Source organism: Castor canadensis, chromosome 5 (genome assembly GCF_047511655.1).
Source record: "Castor canadensis chromosome 5, mCasCan1.hap1v2, whole genome shotgun sequence".
Lineage (NCBI taxonomy): Eukaryota > Metazoa > Chordata > Mammalia > Rodentia > Castoridae > Castor > Castor canadensis.
Window position 1 is genome coordinate 114,500,025 of NC_133390.1, and position 20,435 is coordinate 114,520,459.

The window sequence follows — 20,435 nt, forward strand, 5'->3', positions numbered from 1 at the left end:
TATACATTTTAAGTAGAACAACAATTTTCACCTTTATCACAGCGAGCACATATTCCTATAAAGTACATAAGATCACAGAATATTGGAAAACAAACTTGTCATAGCACCATTGTATAACTAGACTTAATATATTCACTAACTTATGGCAGTCATGTATGACCCACAGCATGAAATGCTAACCAGACTGTTGTGACGTTTTCCCAAGGTCTGTTAGAATTGGAATGTTAAGATTAATGTAGTCTAAGTCAGTGTTTTTGGATATGGTGACTGGAAGTTTTACTTTTAACACTTCTCATTTTCAGTTTCTAACTTTACACCATCACTGTCCTATCTCAAGACTGTTTACTGTTAGTTTTTCAAGTCACCATTGATTTAATAATGTTGACTTATCCAGAGTATATGTTTGGTAGCCATATTTTTCAAAACAACCAAGAACTAGGAATTCAGCAATACGAGTCTGTCACAAAATAACAGCATAAATAAGGAAAATACCAGTGTGTATTTAATCTCAAAAACTACAAGTTTGGGCCATGATTTCCAGCTGTTTGAGAAAAGCCAAACAGAAATGTAGAAATTAATGAGAGGATCCCATAAAAAAAGCAGTTGGAAATAGTGAGAGCAAATTTGGCCTGGAAGGACTTTATAAGGGTAAATGAAAATTATATGTGAGAAGGGGATAGTATACAGCTCTTAAGAAAGGCATATACAGAGGCCAGGTGTGGTGTTGGATGCCTGTAATCCTAGCTTCTCAGGAGACAAGGGCTTTCCAGGTAAAGTTAGTTGAGACCCTATGTCAAAAACAAAGCAAAGGGCTGAGAGCCTGGCTCAAGTGGTAGAGCAAGTACAAGGCCTTGGGTTCAATTCCCAGTACTGTGAAGGAAGGAAGAGAGAGAGAGAGAGGGAGGTAAGGGGAAAAAGGAAGAAAAAAGACAGTTTTAGATACCTCAGATTTTAATAAATACCTATTTTTTAGATTCAGCTGAAAATCTAAAAATACTACTTTTCGGTAATCCCAGATGTTCATGTATGTTCAGGATATTTGTCCTAAAGGAATTTGTACTTCTTGTAATTGCTTTTTTATTTAAATTAAAGGTTGCTGAGAGAGTAGCTGCAGAAAGGGCAGAATCTTGTGGCAATGGTAATAGTACTGGATACCAGATTCGTCTCCAGAGGTAAAGAATATTCATTTCGTGTATCACATAGGTTTCAGAGAAACTTGGAAACAGGAGATGCAAAAGAAAACACTTTCCCCATCTAGATGCTGATTATTGCTGTTAAAATTAACATTTTAAACAGCCACAGTACAGATGACTTGCTACTACAGACTCATCTTTTAACCTCCACATTGCCATTTCAAAATATGCTTTTACATTAAAGAACAATTAGAGAAGTAACTTTAGAAGTAGGCCATCAGTCCTTCTCAAAGGAGTTAGTCTCCTATACCTTTTGGTAACACTGCCCACCCCTGACTGACTTCATTGATTGATTTTGGTATCCATCCATCTCTTCCATACTTTAGTTAGTTGTTTTCTGGTGCTCAATATTCCTTTTACCTGTTTAAATGAGCAGGCTTTCCAGTCACTGAACAAGGAAATTGAGGGCCCATAAATAATTCATGACAGTGAGTATAATGCATAATGAACTTGAGCACAGTATTTCCCATTACCCTGTTATGGTAGGGAGGTGTTGTTACAACTAAAAAATTGAGTAGAAAGCTTTTATCCTTAAATTTTAGTGGAACTTAGTAAATTATGAGAAAATAAACCCAAGAATTTTTAACTCGTGTTTCATTCACAGTCGGTTGCCAAGAAAGCAGGGTTCTATCTTATACTGTACAACAGGAATCATCCTTCAGTGGCTCCAGTCAGACTCGTGAGTATGTTTCAATTAAGGAATTAAAAATATTACCAAAAGGAGAAATGATTGTTTTAAAGTTTTATACTAGTTACATACTTTGCACTTCTGTTGTAGGCATTTGTCCAGTGTTAGTCATATTGTACTTGATGAAATTCATGAAAGAAATCTGCAGTCAGATGTTTTGATGACTGTTATTAAAGATCTTCTCAACTTTCGATCTGACCTGAAAGTAATATTGATGAGTGCAACATTAAATGCTGAGAAATTTTCAGAATATTTTGGTAAGTAAAACTTACTACATTAGAGGAGGTGCTAGAAAACCACTGAATTTAACTTTTTAAATAAATAATACTGTGTTAGGTATAGAGTAGTCAAAAATCAGTCTCTAATTTATTTTAATATTATCTTGCCTTCTAGTTTCCTGGATTAGACAGTTGGGTCTGTTTTAAATGGTGTATCATGTCTGCTCTGATAGTACAGACAGGTGATTTCTTGGTAACACCACCAGAAACCATGGTGGCATCATTGAAATCAAACAACAGATTTGAAACATTTTATAAGCTTTTTGGTGATTCTTCTGTGGCACGTGTACTGTCACAAACTTGATTGACAGTTTGCTAATAATAATACTGGTGACCGCTTACATTGATGGTATGTATCCATTGACTTGTATATTTGGTAATGTATTTGTGTTTCAAGTTAGTGTATTTGGTGCTTTGTCTTCACTGATTCTTATAATACCTTGTGAGGTATGCATTACTCCCATTCTTAAATGAGAAAGCAGCCTCAGATAACTTAACTCACTTATCCAAGGTTGCTAATCAGCAAAAGGACAAGAGAATCTGAAACCAGATTTGGAGTATGTTTCAATTAAGGAATTAAAAATACAAAGCATATTCTTTGAATGGCAAAATATATTCTTTTAATTAATCCTCACTGTCTATCCTGCTTATAATGGTGGTGGAAAAAGGGTAAGGAAAGAGTAAAAGTTTAATAGTATATTTAATCTTCTTTTTCTCAGTTTTTTAAAAGCTCTTTAAAGTATATCCCAGTTAATCGTTGTGAGATTAGCTGGGGCAGTTATGCCTTTTTTAAAATGAGACACCTGGAACTAACATTTAGCAACTTGCTCAAATTTACATAGATCAGATGCAAAGCAGTGGTAATAGCTCAGGTATTTTGACCTCTGATGCTGTCTTGGCATTTGTTTATAAGTGTGTGCTTCTTGTTTTGCTTGTTATGAGATTAAAAAATATTTAAATAAATGTACTGAGGTAATTTTATTAGTGATTTTGAAATGTTAAAAATTTAATATTTGATTAGACCTTGTTTTGATACTTTTTTCCCCCTAATTCTGGGATTCACAGGAGTAATGCTCCTTACTTCATTTTCAGTAAAACTTGGATTGTGATGTGTGCCATCTTGACTGATGGAAAAAAGAGTTGTAACAGGTTTTGAATTCAACTTAAAATAGCTCTATTCTTTGGTGTTCTGTGTTATTTTGTAGAATCGTAAAAGTGTATACATTTTAGTAGAAGTAAAATACTGAATTTAGGCAAGACTGCTGCAGCTTATTAAACCAGATATGGGAAAATAGCAGATAAACTACAGGACTATTTTTTAAAGTTAAAAATGTTAAGAGTCATTGTCTTGCTCACATAGTGTGTTGATTTCTTTTTTCATCTACCACAATAGGTAACTGTCCAATGATACATATACCTGGTTTTACTTTTCCGGTTGTGGAATATCTTTTGGAAGATATAATTGAAAAAATAAGGTAAATAAACAGTAGGAAATAAAATAAAATGGACTAAATATGTTACCTTTCTCATGTCAAACTTTAATATTGGAAACTCAGAATTGACCATTATCTTTTAAAACATTTTCTATGGATCAGGGATTGGCTACACATTAAAATTACCTGTGGTTTTAAAAATCCATGTGTCACATTCGTAGTCCACATTTTAATTCCATTACAGAATTTTGTTTGGAAGCCAGGAATCCTGTTTCTTGTTTGTTTTGTTTGGTTTTGGTGGTGGCAGTACTGGGTATTACACTCAGGGCCTTATGCTCGCTAGATGAGCGAGCACCTTACCGCTTACCCAGGCCCCTAGTCCTTTTGCTTTTAGTTTTGTTTTTCATGATTTTGTCCAGACCAGTCTTGACCAAGGTCTTCCCACCTCTGCTCCCTAAGTAGCTGGGATTTCAGGCATGTCCTTGTTTTTTGAGAGAAGTTCTAATACTTTTTCCCAGGCTAGCCTCCCAAGTAGCTGGGATTATAGGCATGAGCCACCATGCCTGGCCCAGGAATTAGTATTTTTTAAGGATACTTGGGCAGGAAAGTTTGGGAATCTCTAGTTTTTATTATCCTTTGCTGACTTCCATCACCCATCATAAAATATGATTTCCTCCAGGATTCTTCTTGTTTTTCTACATTTGTGTAATCCTTTCTGCTTCTGTGACCACAGTTCTCTATTTTCATATCTTTTAAGTGCTGTGGGTTTAAGAATAAAACTGTTTCTGAACTCTTAAGTTGTTTTCTGGACTGGCAGAGTGGCTCCAACAGTAAAGCGCCTGCTTAGCAAGTGTGAGGCCCTGAGTTTAAATCCCAGTACCAGATACCTTGAACCTAACATTTTTGAAGCCAGAATCATTGTCATATATCTGATCACATTAATCTCCAAACAAAAGTAAAACAAAACAATGTGTCTTGCCAAATGTCTTTTTTCTTTTTTTTGGGGGGGGTGGTAATAAGGGCTTTATGCTTGTTAGGCAGTTGCTCAACTGCTTGAGCCATGCATCCAGCCCCCAAATACATCTTATGATACTTAGTGATATTGTCTTCCACCAAGTCTTCTGTACTGTTAGTGAAAAAGCTAGTATTCATCAAGCATTTATTCTCTATATGCTGAGTGTATAATGTGTCAACTTGCTAGTTAACTCCTAATCCCTGATAGCCTTGAATCTGCAGTCTCATTCTTGTACTATAGGTTCTTGTTAGCTGTCTTGTGGTTTTCACTCTTGTTACTACTGCCATACATTTTCCTAAAAATAAATCCAATCCTGTGAGAGAGAAATTGTTTAAGTGCCTTTATTGGTTTGACATAGTGTACAGCATAGTAACTCAGCTGGCACACCCATTTCTTGATTCCCTCAACACTCTGGCCACTGACCATTAGCTGCTATCAGGCTATATGAATTATATTTCTGTTCCTTGATGGGAAAAAGGCTGGGAGAGTACAGTCCTCAATTTCCTTAGCTAGTCATCCCAACGCACTTTACTGTCGGGCCCTTTTTGACTGTCAGTTTCATGTTACATATTCTGTGACTTGTCCATACTAAATGTACTATTTCCTAATATGCCAGATGCAATTAGCGTTTTTGCTATGTGCCCCACTTTCTACTATGACACATTTAGCAGTTACTTTGTAAGAGGAGACTATACAACAGCTTATAATAATGAAACTAAAGTTTTGGGCACCAGCAATCTAAAGTAGATGGTGATGAATTGCTCACTTAAACTTCCTAGAAAGCAGGGAATGTACAAGGAACTGTAGCAAAGGGGTCTTTTTGAAGCAAAAAGATGGTATCTGCACTTGCCATCCCCAAACCAGTGTTAAGAGGAGAACTAGAACGGTGGTCCTTGGTTAGAAATTTTCCTTAGAAGCCTGCAGCTATCACTTCCCTGAAGAAGAGATGTATAACTGGGAAGCAGGAGGGAAAAACACAATGGCCAGACTAAGAGTAGGACAAGGTGACATGGAAAGTTGTCACTGAGGGCTGATGAGTGGTCGAAGGTTAACTCTGGTGTTTGGAATTGCTAATTTTGGGAAAGAAATCAGCTGGGGGTCCATTCTGACTAGGACAAATCTTTGTCTTAGTTCCCTACCTCAAGTTGGTGCCACTACATGTATTGAATTCTCAGGAGAATCCTGGGGCACAGACACTGAATAGGGAAAGGGATTAACACTTTGTGGTATGCTTTATCACTTTTTTATTCTTGTGACAGTTCCACTGTATGAGTGTTAATTGCTCAAATTAGACTAAACACTAGAACTTTGTGTGAGGTCTCATAACTAAGCATTGGCAAGGCCAGGCCCTAACTTCCATCTGATTCCAAAGCCCACGCTGTACCCATTCCCCCATTCCATGCAGGTGCTGTCGCTGAACTCTGAAAGGCTTTGAGGTTAAACTGTAGGTTCATTTTTTCCTTCCTCCTGTTCCCCCACCCCATGCTTCTCAGAACTCACAATGGTAAGGAAGAGTTCTTTGACACATGTGCACTCCGTGTTTGCAGCAGTCACAGTAGCATGATGGAGTCAGTATGGCACTGGACTGACACATGAGACTTAATGCTGATTCTGGACCTGCCATTAGCTGTATCTGTACAAACAGAATTATATAGATCTTTACGTGGTTCTGTGGGTTCACAATACACTCTTTGATTCTCCTGGGGTCACACATTAAAATGTGTACATTAAAAGATATGAATCTAAGTCAGTAGGATTCATAGGAATCAATAGGAATAGGATTTAGGAATTTGCATTTTACAAGCTACCCAAGAAATTCTTATGTGTAGTTAGGTTTGGAAAACTCAGGCTTTTAAAGTTTGAGTCTTTCTACTAGGCAATCAGTAATTATTACTTTGGACTTGTGTTAATGTTAACTTTTGTTTTAGAAAAAGCTTAAAATTAAAGATAAAAGTTACTCTTTTTGGTTTTGGCTGTAAAGATACTATAGAGGTTTATATACTTCAGTAGATAGAAAAGAGTAATGTTTATCTGAAATATCAAAACTGGTTATTAGCCACCCTTCACTGGTAAGTACAGTGAAAATGTACTTTTAAGTGCCCAATGTAAAAAGTTATAGCTAAACCCAAAGAGTTACAAAGAAGTGAAGATATTTAAGAACCTGTTGGTGGACAGGGAGGCGTACATCTCTAATCCCAGGACCCAGGAGGCTGAGGCAAGGAGGATTGTGTGAGCCAGCTTTGGCTACCAAACAAGACCTAGTCTCAAAAAAATCACCTTATTTTAGATATGTTCCAGAACAAAAAGAACACAGATCCCAGTTTAAAAGGGGTTTCATGCAAGGACACATAAACAGACAAGAGAAAGAAGAAAAGGAAGCAATCTATAAAGAACGCTGGCCAGATTATGTAAAGGAACTTCGGAGAAGGTAAGGTAATGTTGTTTGAAGATGAGAACACACCTGGCTGTGCTCAGCCAGGAGGGGCTAAAACAAAACGTGGGGCTGTCTTACTGATTTTATGCACAAACCCATCTTAGTATTGTGTTGATTTGACTCTTAGCACTGCTTTCCCGGTAATTCTATCTATAGATTGTTTCTCCATTTGCATATTGACTTAATTTTGAGCTTTTATATAAAATTAAGCCACAGGAACCTATCAAGAATTTCATGATTTTCTGTTTAATTTGACAGGTATTCTGCAAGTACTGTGGATGTTTTAGAAATGATAGATGATGATAAAGTTGATCTGAATTTGATTGCTGCTCTTATCCGATACATTGTTTTGGAAGAAGAGGTTAGTTTGTTTTGTTTTTCCTTCCTTCAAGTAATTAACTTTATTAATGTATCAAAGTGATAAAAAACTAATTTTCTTCAGTTTGGAAGAATTATACTGGACACTGGGAATAGCTTTAACGTAAAATTATGTAGGCATTTCATCCATTTAAAGGAAAGACTAAACAAAATCTTTGGGTTATAAATCTTACTTTTTAAAGTGACCTATATTCTTTTAGATAGTGAAAAAAATTATCCAGAGCTAGTGTAATTTGAATGAAGATGTAAGTATTCACAGAATTTCACTGTGTGGCTTGTTAAAGTGATCTTTTGTGATAGTTATTTCCTTCCATTATAGGATGGTGCAATACTGGTCTTTCTACCAGGCTGGGACAATATCAGCACTTTACACGACCTCTTGATGTCACAAGTGATGTTCAAATCAGGTATTATATGAATGTACTTTAGTGCACTTCCAAGAGCAGTATTTAAATCATACGTAGTATGAGCTTCTGTTTTGTTTTTTTTTCCCCACTTAATTTGAAGAATTATTGCTTCTGAGGCTACATCAGTTTAGGGATTTGGTGGCCTAAACCAGGTTAGGTTTTGTTTTGTTTTTTAGGAAGTTGGGTGTTCTTGAGTCACAAATAAAGATTGGAGGTATACTGAAGCTCTTTATTTAGCAGTGTGAAGATGATGTCTTACTTCAGTGTTCTTCTAGTTGTGGAAAACTTGCCTAATAAAATTGAGCCTTAAAGTTAAACTGTTCGTATTTGAGGTTTTTCATTTTTATCCACTGGGAGTTTAATTGATTGTGAGGGTGGAGCTAATGACCTCATTTTTTTAGGAATTTGGAAAAAATGCTTATCAGTATAAAATAGGTTAACAGAGTAAAATATCAGCTGGAACTTGTTGGAATGAGCACTCAGGATCTGATTATGTGTAGAAGTACAGCTTAAGAACTATGTAGTCTAGCAGCTGAATTATTATTCCATACATTTCCAGTGGCACTCTTTCTGCATCTCTGTATCTTAAAGTTTCATTTACTTTTTAATTTTCAGATAAGTTTCTTATTATACCTTTACATTCACTGATGCCTACAGTAAACCAGACACAGGTATGTTGTTAAATTTGTTTTCTGTCTTTCAAACTGAGGCAAGATTTAGGACTGTTGCATTTTTTTAAGGAATATTTTCAGATAGTAATCCATATAAAAAATACTTTGAGAGCTTTTGCAAATGAGTCTTCTGGGATGATTGTACAAAAACTTTGTTAGCAGAAAGCGATCCATGAATCAAATTTTGTCAACATTAGGAAAAACTTTAAAGAATTGGTTTCACTAATAACTTGTTTGGGTTTCTTGAATGAAAGAAAAAGTTACGTGAATAGCACCAAAAATAAACTCAAGGCAGAAATTATTTATCTGTGTCATACAACAGCTTGAAGTTTGAGATTTTGATTTACCACTGTTAGTATATTACAGGTATGAGATTTTGTGTTTAATCAGTAATGTATCGTGAGGACTTTAGGTCTGTCAGATATTGCTGATTAGAATGAATACTTCACTCTCAGTGGAAAGATAATTTTATGGACTGTAGTGTTTCTGGGTCCTGGTAGAATAATATGGACCAGAAGATCTACCTTTTTTCCTTTAACTTCTCTTTTTGTAGGTAAATATTAAAGTCTCTTTACATAATTCTCTTTGCTGGCACCTTTGTATTGATTAAGACTAAGCCAGTTGTCTTAGCTATAGTACATTTGTGAGGGAAGAGAAGAAAGGAGAACAAGCCTTTGATGACAAAGCATGATGGAAGAGTATCTAGAGTACTTCCGTCTTTGACTGCCCTGCCAAGTAGACCATGTAGTTTGCTGAAGAACATCTAACTCCTAGACTATGATGATTGTTGTTTTTATAAATCAAGGGATACGTATATGCTTCTTTTCTTTTTTTTGATTGCAGACAGGGATACTTAACTACCTGTCCCCCTTCTGTTTCGGTGGCATAGTTGACGATAGAATTACTTACAGGGTTCAGCATTTGCAGAGGGTTTTGTTTTGTTTTTACTTGGGTCTAATCTCAAGCTTTTGTGTAGTGTAGAGCCACTTGACTTTCTGATGGGTTGGGCAGCTGCCTCACTGGTTGGTGTCCTTTATAGATTTGGCCTCACAGTTGTTATCCTTAAACTAAACTTCTCTTCCTCTACCTTACATTCTCCAGTTTTTGTTATACATTTAATCAGTCATATTGTTCAACTCTCATTTGTGATAAGATTGTAACATGTTTGGGAGGTAATTTAAAGAGAATTTCATAGTTTTGAGAATGATGTAGACTTACTTTATATGTATACTTATAAATAATAGATGTATATGGCAGTAAGTGAATGCAGAATGCTAAAAGTGTATCTGAAGTAATTATTAATTGCAAAATAACTTATCAGAAGTTAGTACTCTTTTGGGATTTTGATGTATTTATCCTTACAGGTATTTAAAAGAACTCCTCCTGGTGTTCGGAAAATAGTAATTGCTACCAATATTGCAGAGACTAGGTAAAAAGTTATAAATATCAATTATTGATGATTATATAGTTTTGAGCCCTATACATACTAATGTAACTTTACTCTTTTTTCTCTATAGTATACTTTGTAATTTCTTAAAAATCTTTTTTAACTTAGTCATTTTTTTAAAAAACTGTACTATTTTTAGCCCACTTTATCAAAATAGTCCTTTAATTTTTTTCCCAAAGCTTTTCTAAAAAATCTAGTCCTGCTTGCCTGGTCCCCAGTTAGGGGTAGTGTTACTTGGTAATTAGTTATATACAGCCTTTAAAAATTTCTGTGTTCCTTTGGAGGTACTAATATACAGTCCAGTCACTGAGACAACTTATTTCCTGTAACCTGATATTAAACCATGGCCCTCATAGGTCCACGGGGCTAGATAGAAAAAGGCCTCAGAAAAGCTAAGATGTTTGACTATGGGCAAATAAGAGCTTACACAAGGTCTTCAGAATGGGCTCTATGCTGCCGTTGTTGCCACTGGTGCTACCAACTAGGAGGTGCTTGATCCCTGTGATGCTGGCAGGTACTAGAAGAGTGGTGAAAGTCCTGAACTGCTAAAATCCATGTCACCCAGTAAACATGCACTACAAACTCCATCAGTAGGCCTGAGATAGGATAATAGTGCTTTTGATGTGGTTTTACTTAATACTTTATTTATTTTCCAAACAGCATTACCATAGATGATGTAGTTTTCGTGATAGATGGAGGAAAAATTAAAGAGACACATTTTGACACTCAGAACAACATCAGTACCATGTCTGCTGAGTGGGTTAGCAAAGCTAATGCCAAACAGAGGAAAGGCCGAGCTGGAAGGTAAGGTGGAAACTGTGTCCAAAGCCCGAACATACTTTTAAAAAGTGTGTACAAAATACGTTGCTGTGACTTAAAACCTTAATTACTAGAAGAGCTACTTTTCATAGTATTTTGAATACTAGTTTAAGTAGGAGTAGTTGTTGGTTTTGTTTGTTTTGAGGCAGCATGGCACTGTATAGCCCAGGCTGCCTTTGAACTCGTGATCCTGCTGACTCAGTCTCCTTAGTGCTGGGATTACTGATAATGTACTACCATACCCGGCTAGGAAAATTTGTTTTAATTATAGTTTATTTGGAAAACTATGTACCAAATTTTCTGTTTTTTGAATGTTTTACCTCTAGTTCTTCAGTCTAATTAAAATTAGTTATGCTAAAGTATTGAATTACCTAACAATAATATTATTAGAGTCTTAGTACATCTAAACAGCTGATACGTGTGATCTTTACCACAGTGCTCTAAGGTATGTTGTTATCTCCATTTTAAGAGTAAGGAAATTTGAAACAAAGACATTATAAATAACTTGTCTAAAGTCATACAGCTTCATACGTTGCAGAGCTAGAGTTTGAATCCAGGCAGTCCGGTTCCACATTCTAGGCCCTGAATTGCTGTACTTTATAGCAGGAATGATTTTTTTCATCATTAATCACCAACAAAAACAAAAGGAGAGTGCTTTTTCTCCATTTCTGTGGTTGCAGGGTAAGAAATAAATGTATCTCTCCTATTAGTGAGGAAAAGTATGTCTAAGAGTTGAAGAGAGTTTCTTTTGACTCTCACAGGTAGAAAAAATAAGAGATTACCTTTCATCTTCAGATAGGGCTCTATCTAAGAAAAGGAGAATTGAAAGAAAACGTTACTATTTTCTCATCCCTTTGTTTTTAGTTCGTACTCTTCATCTGCAGAGCTCTGACTTCCTGTCACCTTTACAGATTATCCCTGTATAACTCAATTTCGAGGCAGTTTATTAGAGCCTAATTAGATTGATGGTTATTTTGGAGGACAGTAAAAGCTATATTGTGGTGTTGTCATTGGGAGTACTGTTATTTTCTACCACAGAGATGTTCAGACACATTTCATAATAGATAGTAGATCTTGTTGGCTTGTGGAAAAAATAGTAGAAGCTTTTAGAATTTATTGTTACAGCAGTAAAAGTTTTTACAACTACTTATTCTGCTTGAAATTACATAAAACCTGTCACCTCTTCCCATTTGTGTTTTATCATTGTTAAATAGTGTTCTAAAGTACAGTAAAGGGTGACTGTAGTCACAGTAATATATTTCATATTTTATTGAGAGGTGCTTGAAGACTCCCACCCCAAAGTAATGTTAAAGAAATGGGAATGCTCGTTACCCTGATTGGGTCAGTACACATTGTATATGTATATTACAGCATCACATTGTACTCCATAAATATGTGCAGTAGTTACACATTCATTAAAAAGATGAAGTAAAAAAATGAAAGAAGCAAGGGACAAAAAAGCAAAACAAATAGTGTTGGGAAATTGGGGTAGAGCGGTTAGGGTCTTTCCACACAAATGAAAAGAAGGAAATAGGATTCATAGAAATGAAATAACATTTACATGGTAGCTAGTAAGAAATGTATGTCTACTTTCCCTTCCTACACTTTTCTCTACATTTCTAATAAGTCATGTTTTGTGTTTGTTTGTTTTTTAAGAGTTCAGCCTGGTCACTGCTATCATCTATATAATGGTCTTAGAGCAAGTCTTCTAGACGACTATCAACTACCAGAAATTTTGAGAACGCCTTTGGAAGAACTTTGTTTGCAAATAAAGGTAAATTAGGTGGGAGAATTAAAAAAAAAAAAAAAGAAAAGTGTTCTGATTTTCAGCATTTTATATAGAAGAAGGTACTAGATTAATCTTCAAGAGGGGGTTTTTTACTATGTATTTTTTGCATTTGTGAATAAACTATGTACTTAATGTTCCTCAAATGTGTATTAAAAGTTTTTATGATCATGAACTGCTCTGGAGCCAGGCTACCTATGTATGAATCCCACTTTCTCCTTGAAAAGATAGTTCTGTTACATTGGGCAGATTATTTAACTTAATATAAGATTCTTAAAATGGTGTCTGACACAAAGTGCTCAGTAAATATTGGGTACTGTTATTACATCTTTGTTAAAAATTGCTTGTTTTTTTTTTCTTGGCATCTTACGTATCTTGATGTAGCTAAGCTTATTTTGAAGATAATTCTTAACCAGTTGATTACTATTGATTACTGTTTGTCACTAATAGTAGTGAAAGTATATAGACCTTTAAACATCTTATGGAATCACATATTAAATATTTTAATTCATTTTGATAAAATAACTAACTTGAAAATCATATGTAAGTTTGATGCTTTACTTAAGCAGTCAGCTTTATTCAGCACAAGCAGGACTAGGTTATTATGTCAGTGTGTGATACATGTTTAATTATGTTTGTCTTCCCCCAGATTTTAAGGCTTGGTAGAATTGCTTGTTTTCTGAGTAGATTAATGGATCCACCATCTAATGAGGCAGTGCAGCTATCCATAAAACATCTCATGGAACTGGTAAATTTTATTTTTTAAAAAATTCTAACCTATATTTAGAGTGTTAAAATTTACAAGTAAAGTAAGCCAGTGAATGTGTGTGTGGAATTTGGTTTTCTATTTGGCTTTCAGCATAGTGTATGAGCTATACGTTAGAAAGTGATAAGGTGATACTTCTGTCTTTTTATCTTCTTGAGGGGTACTGGAGTTTGAACTCGGCCTCACACTTGCTAGGCAGGTGCTCTACCATCTGAGCCATGTCCTCAACCCTTTTTACTTCTGTTACTTTTCAGATAGGGCCTTGCATTGTGTTCCCCTGTAGCTGGAATGACAGGTTCATGCCGCCCCACCCTTATTTATTGTTTTTAATTGATTGAGGTGGGGGTCTCGAACTTTTGCCTCCCAAGTCGCTGTGAGTATAGATATGAGCCACCCACCCCGTCCTTGTGCTGCTTTAAGGCTTTCTACACTTTTTATTCTCATTTCTGGCCTGATTTAAAATTAAATGAAATTTTTCTATTACTGGTCTTCATGTTTATTCTTAAAATGAATTGAGTTTGTTTATTCTGCACTTTCTGATTACTACAATTTTTTTTTTTTTTGCCAAATGCAAATAATAATAGCATGGAAATTTTTCTTTGAATACTAACAGGTGACCTCTTTCCAAAATGCTACAATCCTCAACCTGTCATTTACTATTAAAGCTCATTTCCTTAGGACAGAATTTCTGATTTCAGGGAGCCTAGGTGGAAGGACTTCCTCTCTCCCAGCTGAATAAAGAGCCCTTCTTAGCCACCGGTAGACAATGAAATTATGAAAAGGCCAGAGAACCCTTGCCAAGAAGGGGTACTTATGGGGCCCATGTCTTGAAAACTTTCTATTTTGAAATTCAACAAATACAACCAGAGAAATTAAGCATAGTAAAAAGTATACAGCTTGTCTGGAGGTGTGGCTCAAGGAGTAGAATGCCTGCTTTGCAAGTGTGAAGCCCAGGTCCCACTGGTCAAAAAGAACAAAAACAAACCCCCAGAAATGTGCAGCTTAAGGATTTATCACAAAGGAAGCACTACATACCAATTACTGATGGCAAGAAATACAAGCATCCCTAGTGTGTCCCTTTCTTATGCCCTTCAATTGTTCCACTGCTCCTTAGTAATAAAGATAATCTTTGTCATTGCTTTAATCTCTTATTTTTCTTGGTAGTTTTATCATACAAATATGCATGTCTGTAAATAGTTGAGTTTAATTTTGCTGGTTTTATGAATTTTATATGAATTCATATAGGGTGCAGGGCTTTTTGTTTTTCTGGGAAGGGATTGGTGGGAGGGGTGGAGCTCTGGCTTCTTGTGAGATTCATTTGCATTGTGCTTTTAGCTATAGTTCATTTGTTTTTGTTTCTTTGCCATATCTTACTTTATGATTATTGAAAGACATTTTTGTTATTTCCTATTTAGGAATATTACATATAACACTGGTACAGTGTTTCCTGGTACACGTGTTCAAATATACCTCACAGGCAAATTCACTGGGTCATGAACAGTGGGTATGATAAAGTTTGGTAGATACTGCTCAGCAGTTTTCTAAAGGTGTTAAACAAGTTGTCCTCCCAGTGGTGGGTGAGAGCTAATTGCTCTGCAGCTTCAGGTTTTTCATTCTAGTTGTACTGGTAGATATGTAGTAGTTTCAGTTTGTAGTTTTAATTTGCATCTCCATGACTGTTACTGAATTTGTGGGCAGCTTTTCACTTTCATTGTCCCTTTGGAAAGTCTCTTATGCCTGTTTTTCGTTTAGATTGTAGGTCATAATACACTTCTTGTGTAGTCTTGATATGAGCCCTTTATCAGTTGTGTATTGCACATGTCTATATTTTCCCCTTTATTCTTTTTGTGTCTTGATCAACAAATTTTTAACTTTAATGTTGTCAAATATGTCAGTAAGTTACTGTTTTTGCCCCGTGCAAGTCTGCTAACTCTAGGATCATGAAGATTCTTTTAACTATTTTATCTTTCACATTTAGATATGTACTGTCCATCTGTATTTGCTTTGTGTATGTGTAAGTTTGAGTGATAAGAATCTTAAATTTGGGGCTGGCAGAGTGGCTCGAGTGGTAGGTTACCTGCCTAGCAAGCGTGAGGTCATGAGTCCAAATACCAGTACTGCCAGAAAAAGAAAAGAGAGTCTTAGTTTTTCATATGTCGGTCTCATTGGTAAACCACCATTTATAGAAAATTCATCCTTTGTTCTTCAGCCTTTGTCATAGATCAGGCATTTATTATGGATTTGTTTATCTGTTCCCAGGCTTTATATTCTTCTCTTAGTCTGTGTTTCAATCTTGAGTGATGCTGTACCACCTTACTTACCATCTTGGGAAGAATTGACATATTTACAATGTCTTCACAAAAAAGAACAGGAGCTATCATCCTTCTGTTAGTTAGGTATTTAATTTCAGTCTTTTAGAGTTTTCTACATAGAAGTTTTATGCATTTTTTAAAGATGTATTTCTAGATTGATGTTATTTTTAATTTTACTCTAGCTTTAAGATTTTTCATTTTCTTGTGATGCTGATAAATAGAAATGAAATTTGCCTTTTGAATATTGACTTTGTATTCATTAATGCTGTAAAACCCTCTTACCCTAATAATCAGGTTAAGTTTTTCTGGTCATGATTATTTTTTATTACATTGATGTTTCAAATGTTAAGCCAGTGTTCCTGAAATAAACCCAGCTGCTGGGATTCAGCTTGTTCTTACAGTTTTTATTTTATGTTTTTCATGTGTAAAATTACTTAGTATTCTTTTCCTCAAATGTTCCTGTCAGCGTTAGATAGCAAGATTATGGTAGGCTTAGAAAGAAATTAGGGGCATTAAGAGTTTTAATTTAAAAAGTTTGAGGGCATTTATACCCTAATTATTTAGATATTTATGTCTCATGGGATCCTCAAGGGCTGTTTTTTGTATCTTCTTATCTACCTACTAGAAATTCTATTTACAAAATTATTTGTAGATAAACTCTGAAGCCTAGTACAATAACCTTCCAGAGAGGATATATGTCATTTCACCAGGAAAAGAGGACCCAGCTTATTGGCTCACCTCCCTGAATATCTGTCGTTCCCCACATCCAAGACCTATTATTGTAGCTCTGTTAGCTTCTCGGTTTTCTACAGCTACTTTTCTAGCTGTCCTCAGTAGTACGGTTGGATCAAATGTCTTAGGGAATCAGAGCAGGAGCTATTCCCATTTTCTGGGGTTCTGGATCAGTCCTTTATCGTTTGGCTTCCTGTCTCATAGTACCTAAGTTAAGCTAGGAGAATCTAGGGCTGTACATTTCATCCAAGTGTATAATAATGTTGCTTTGGTTTTGCTTTTTTTGAGAACTCTTGTGCTTTAGTATGTGATTTTCTTAGCTGAAAGTTTGCTAGTTCATTGTTTTTCTCCCAATATTTCCAATAAAACCCAGTTGTGGATTAGTTCTGGGTTTTTGTTGTTTGATTTTTAAATTTTTAATTTTTAATTAGCATACAAAATGAGGAAGTTTCATTGGGATAATTACATAGATGTGTACAGTGAACTTTGAATAAGTTCACTCCCTCCATTACATTCCCATACCTCCCTTTTCTTCTCCCCCTATTTGAAGCCATGTTTGGTGTGTTTGGTTTTGTTGTCCAGGTATGTATATATCTCAGTCCCCTTTACCTTTCCTACCTGCCCCCCAAACTGACTCCCTCACTAGACAGTGCTCCTTTTACATTCATGTCCCATTATCACCATCATCATTCTGGTGTCTGGTTTCCACAAATGAGCAAAAAACATGAGAAATTTGACTTTTTGAGCTTGGCTTATTTAGCTCAGTTGGTTTTGTTTAATAAGTTTCTAACCTTTGCTGACATTAATATTGAAGTTTTGATGAAGAAAATGAAAATTGAACAATTAGGGAATTTGGACAAAAAAGCTTTAAATGTAATGCTTTACCATGCCTATTTTAACAACAAACTTTTCTTTCTAGAATGCTCTGGATAAACAAGAAGAATTGACACCTCTTGGAGTCCACTTGGCGCGATTACCAGTTGAGCCGCACATTGGGAAAATGATTCTCTTCGGAGCTCTGTTCTGTTGCTTAGACCCAGTACTCACCATTGCTGCTAGTCTCAGCTTCAAAGATCCCTTCGTCATCCCATTGGTAAGAAATACAGAAATAAAGGTGTTAGGCCTTTTGAGATGCTGAAAGTGGTCATTGGATTGCTTCAATACATTTTTCATTAGCTTTTTTAAAAGAATATAATTCTCCATTACAGAACTATTTATTTTACGTGTTTTTTTTAGGGAAAAGAAAAAATTGCAGATGAAAGAAGAAAGGAATTGGCAAAGGAAACTAGAAGTGATCACCTGACAGTTGTGCATGCATTTGAGGTAATAAAAAAATATCTTGTTTTGGATTACAGCAGATTATTCAAGTGAAAAAACTAATAATGTAACAGGAGGAACATACTTGACTTTCAAAAATTCATACCAGGATTAAGTTGCCAAGAGTAGTTAAAATTAGGTGAACATTTGGGAAAAAAAGTAATTCCGCTTTAGTTTTCTAGTAGCTCATTATATTTACCCTTTCGGGAGAAAGTCTTAATTTGTGTTTGATGAATAATTTATCTCAAGTTTTTGTATTTGATATTATTCTTTTGTATCTTTGTCTTACAAACTTTTGTGACACTGTATTTGTTAATAAACTACTCTTGTATTTGATAGTTCACCATTTTCATAAGTAATAATCATGTACATAATTCATATTAGGAAAATAGTTTCTGTTTCTGAAAGCCAGACTTATCGGAAGGTAAATATTTATTACTCATCTTTGTGAAATTTAAATATAATTTGATTTATAGAGGCAGTATCTTTTTATTGTAGTTCTGTTTTGTATGTTTTACTGCATGCTACTGGAAAGTTCATATTTTTTTTCCTTTGAGTTTATTCAATCCATCTTTCCTTTTTTCCTGTTTCTTTCTCCAGCTGAGAAAGATATATTTACGAAGTTTGAAAGTATATAGTAGCACTGGAATTTGTTTACAAGTGTGCTGATTTTGATAAATACATTATGTAAAAATCTTGAACATTGGTGGCAGTTAGCTTTAAGGACAAGGATCACAAGGAAGTTGTGGGATTTTTTTTTTACAGTGGTGGTATTTGGGTTTGAACTCAGGGCCTTGTACTTGCTAAGCAGGCACTATCACTTGAGCCACACCCCCAGCCTGTTTGCTTTAGTTATTTTTCCCATAGGGGCTCACATTTTTTGCCCAGGGCTAGCTTGGACTGCAGTCTTCCTACTTACACCTACTGAGTAGCACTACCAGAGGCTGAAGTCTCAGTAACATTTTGCTTGTCTCAAACAGGTCACCAGGATTTCAGGCATGCACCACCATACCCAGCTCAATGAAGAATTTGTTTTTTCAGTTTGTAAATTTCAGAGTGCAATTTGAACTCATTGCCTCATGTTTGCTAGGCAGGCAGTTTGTCTCTTGAGTCACACTCCTATCCCTTATTGCTTTAGTGTTGTTTTTTTTTTTTTAAGTTAGGGTCTAAGACTTTTGTCTAAGCCCCTCTTGAACTGCAGTCCTGCTTTTCACTTCCTGAGTAGCTGGTATTGCAGACTTAGGCCACCATGCCCAGCTTCTTTTTTTGAGAAAAAGTCTCACTAACTTTTGCATAGTCTGGAACTGTGATCCTCCTATTTCTACCTCCAAAGTAGTTGGGATTACAGATGTGCCTCACCAGGCCCGGTCTCAAAATTCCTTGAATTTTTTATGAAGAAAATGAAACAGCAGTGGAAGATTAAACTATTAACATAAATTAAGATGGAAACTAGTAAGTAATCCTTGCTGCAGGGAACAGTATAAATTTCTTCATTTCTGTGCCCCATAGGGCTGGGAAGAAGCTAGGCGACGTGGCTTCAGATATGAAAAGGACTATTGCTGGGAATATTTTCTGTCTTCAAACACACTGCAGGTGAATATTTTGAAATGATTACCATATGTGCTAGATTACTGCATACAAATATTGTACAATACGGATGCATATATGTAGTAAAGACTTGATACAAAGTGTGTATGTTTGTATTATATGTGACTCATAGCTATAGCACATCTAATCAAAAATTCCCAGTCATTAGCAGAATGAAAAGTAACATTACAGCTCTGAAAGAAAAAGGAAAAACGAATATAGTGTATTTTAGCAAGTTACCTTAACTATTTCATAATATGGGATTGCTTAATAAAAATATGCATTCGGTAAAACAAAGATAGGAAAATAAGCTAATACAGGTAAATGAAAAGACTGCTGATCTAAGAAACCAAATTGAAGACCAAAAAAAGTCACAAGGATAAAATGGGTACCCCTTAAATAAATTACTGGTATAGAAGAAAAGTTTAAGCTAATCAGTTTAACGGATAAAGCTGAAAAAAACAAAAATTAAGGTGGTAAGTAAAAAGTTTAAAGGCAGAATTGAATCCTCATGAGGACAGTAGGTATATCTACATAGAATTCATGGGTGATTGAGTATTTATTCAGAGACATTTCCCTGAAATGAGAAAAAATGAATCAGTATGAAAAGATGGCTGAATCTAAGTTTCATTTGAGAACATCAGGTCCAGTCAAGATAGTCAATTCAGGAATAAAGATGAAGAATGAAGCACTGTTCATATGAGCTATTGAAATATATCACTGACAGTGAGATGAATCAAAGTGAAGATTTTAGGAATGAAGCAAGCTAAATCGGCTAGTGTAGTATACATTGAAACTGTTTAAATATAGAACTAGTACAAAATAAAGATGGGAGTTATACATACAGAATAGAATGTAAAGATTATTATGTTGAGAAATAGATTGGTTATAAAACCCAGAAGGTGGCTAATAGAGTCATTTACAAAAAGAATTAGACTGGGAAACTAAAGTCACACCTTTAATAAAAGGGATATTTTGATGTGACTGGTTTTATGTTTCGTAATCTCTTTATTTTTAGCTTGAAGAAACTCTAAAAAAAATTTCTTGTTGAAGGAGGTGGGAAAACAGTGGAGGGTGAATATGGGGCAAATACTGTGTATGCATGTATGTAAATGGAAAAATGATACCTGTTGAAACTATTCCAGGAATGGTGGGCGGGGTTGGGGGGGGGT

General features: G+C 35.4%; 1 protein-coding gene across 2 annotated transcripts in view; it reads left to right on the forward strand.

The window, feature by feature from the left end:
• The window catches only part of Dhx36 (DEAH-box helicase 36), a 38,111-nt gene that overhangs the window by 9,342 nt on the left and 8,334 nt on the right, over positions 1-20,435 (forward strand). Inside the window, exons 6-20 of one of the 2 annotated variants that reach the window (XM_020180833.2) lie at positions 1,093-1,172; positions 1,798-1,872; positions 1,972-2,138; positions 3,553-3,634; positions 6,895-7,035; positions 7,300-7,402; positions 7,739-7,826; positions 8,442-8,497; positions 9,862-9,926; positions 10,605-10,748; positions 12,420-12,537; positions 13,199-13,297; positions 17,279-17,452; positions 17,596-17,682; positions 19,186-19,269. In XM_020180833.2, coding sequence (XP_020036422.1) covers positions 1,093-1,172; positions 1,798-1,872; positions 1,972-2,138; positions 3,553-3,634; positions 6,895-7,035; positions 7,300-7,402; positions 7,739-7,826; positions 8,442-8,497; positions 9,862-9,926; positions 10,605-10,748; positions 12,420-12,537; positions 13,199-13,297; positions 17,279-17,452; positions 17,596-17,682; positions 19,186-19,269 — 1,563 coding nt within the window. The remainder of the gene's footprint in view (positions 1-1,092; positions 1,173-1,797; positions 1,873-1,971; positions 2,139-3,552; positions 3,635-6,894; positions 7,036-7,299; positions 7,403-7,738; positions 7,827-8,441; positions 8,498-9,861; positions 9,927-10,604; positions 10,749-12,419; positions 12,538-13,198; positions 13,298-17,278; positions 17,453-17,595; positions 17,683-19,185; positions 19,270-20,435) is intronic. The other variant, XM_074073948.1, reaches the window with a different exon arrangement.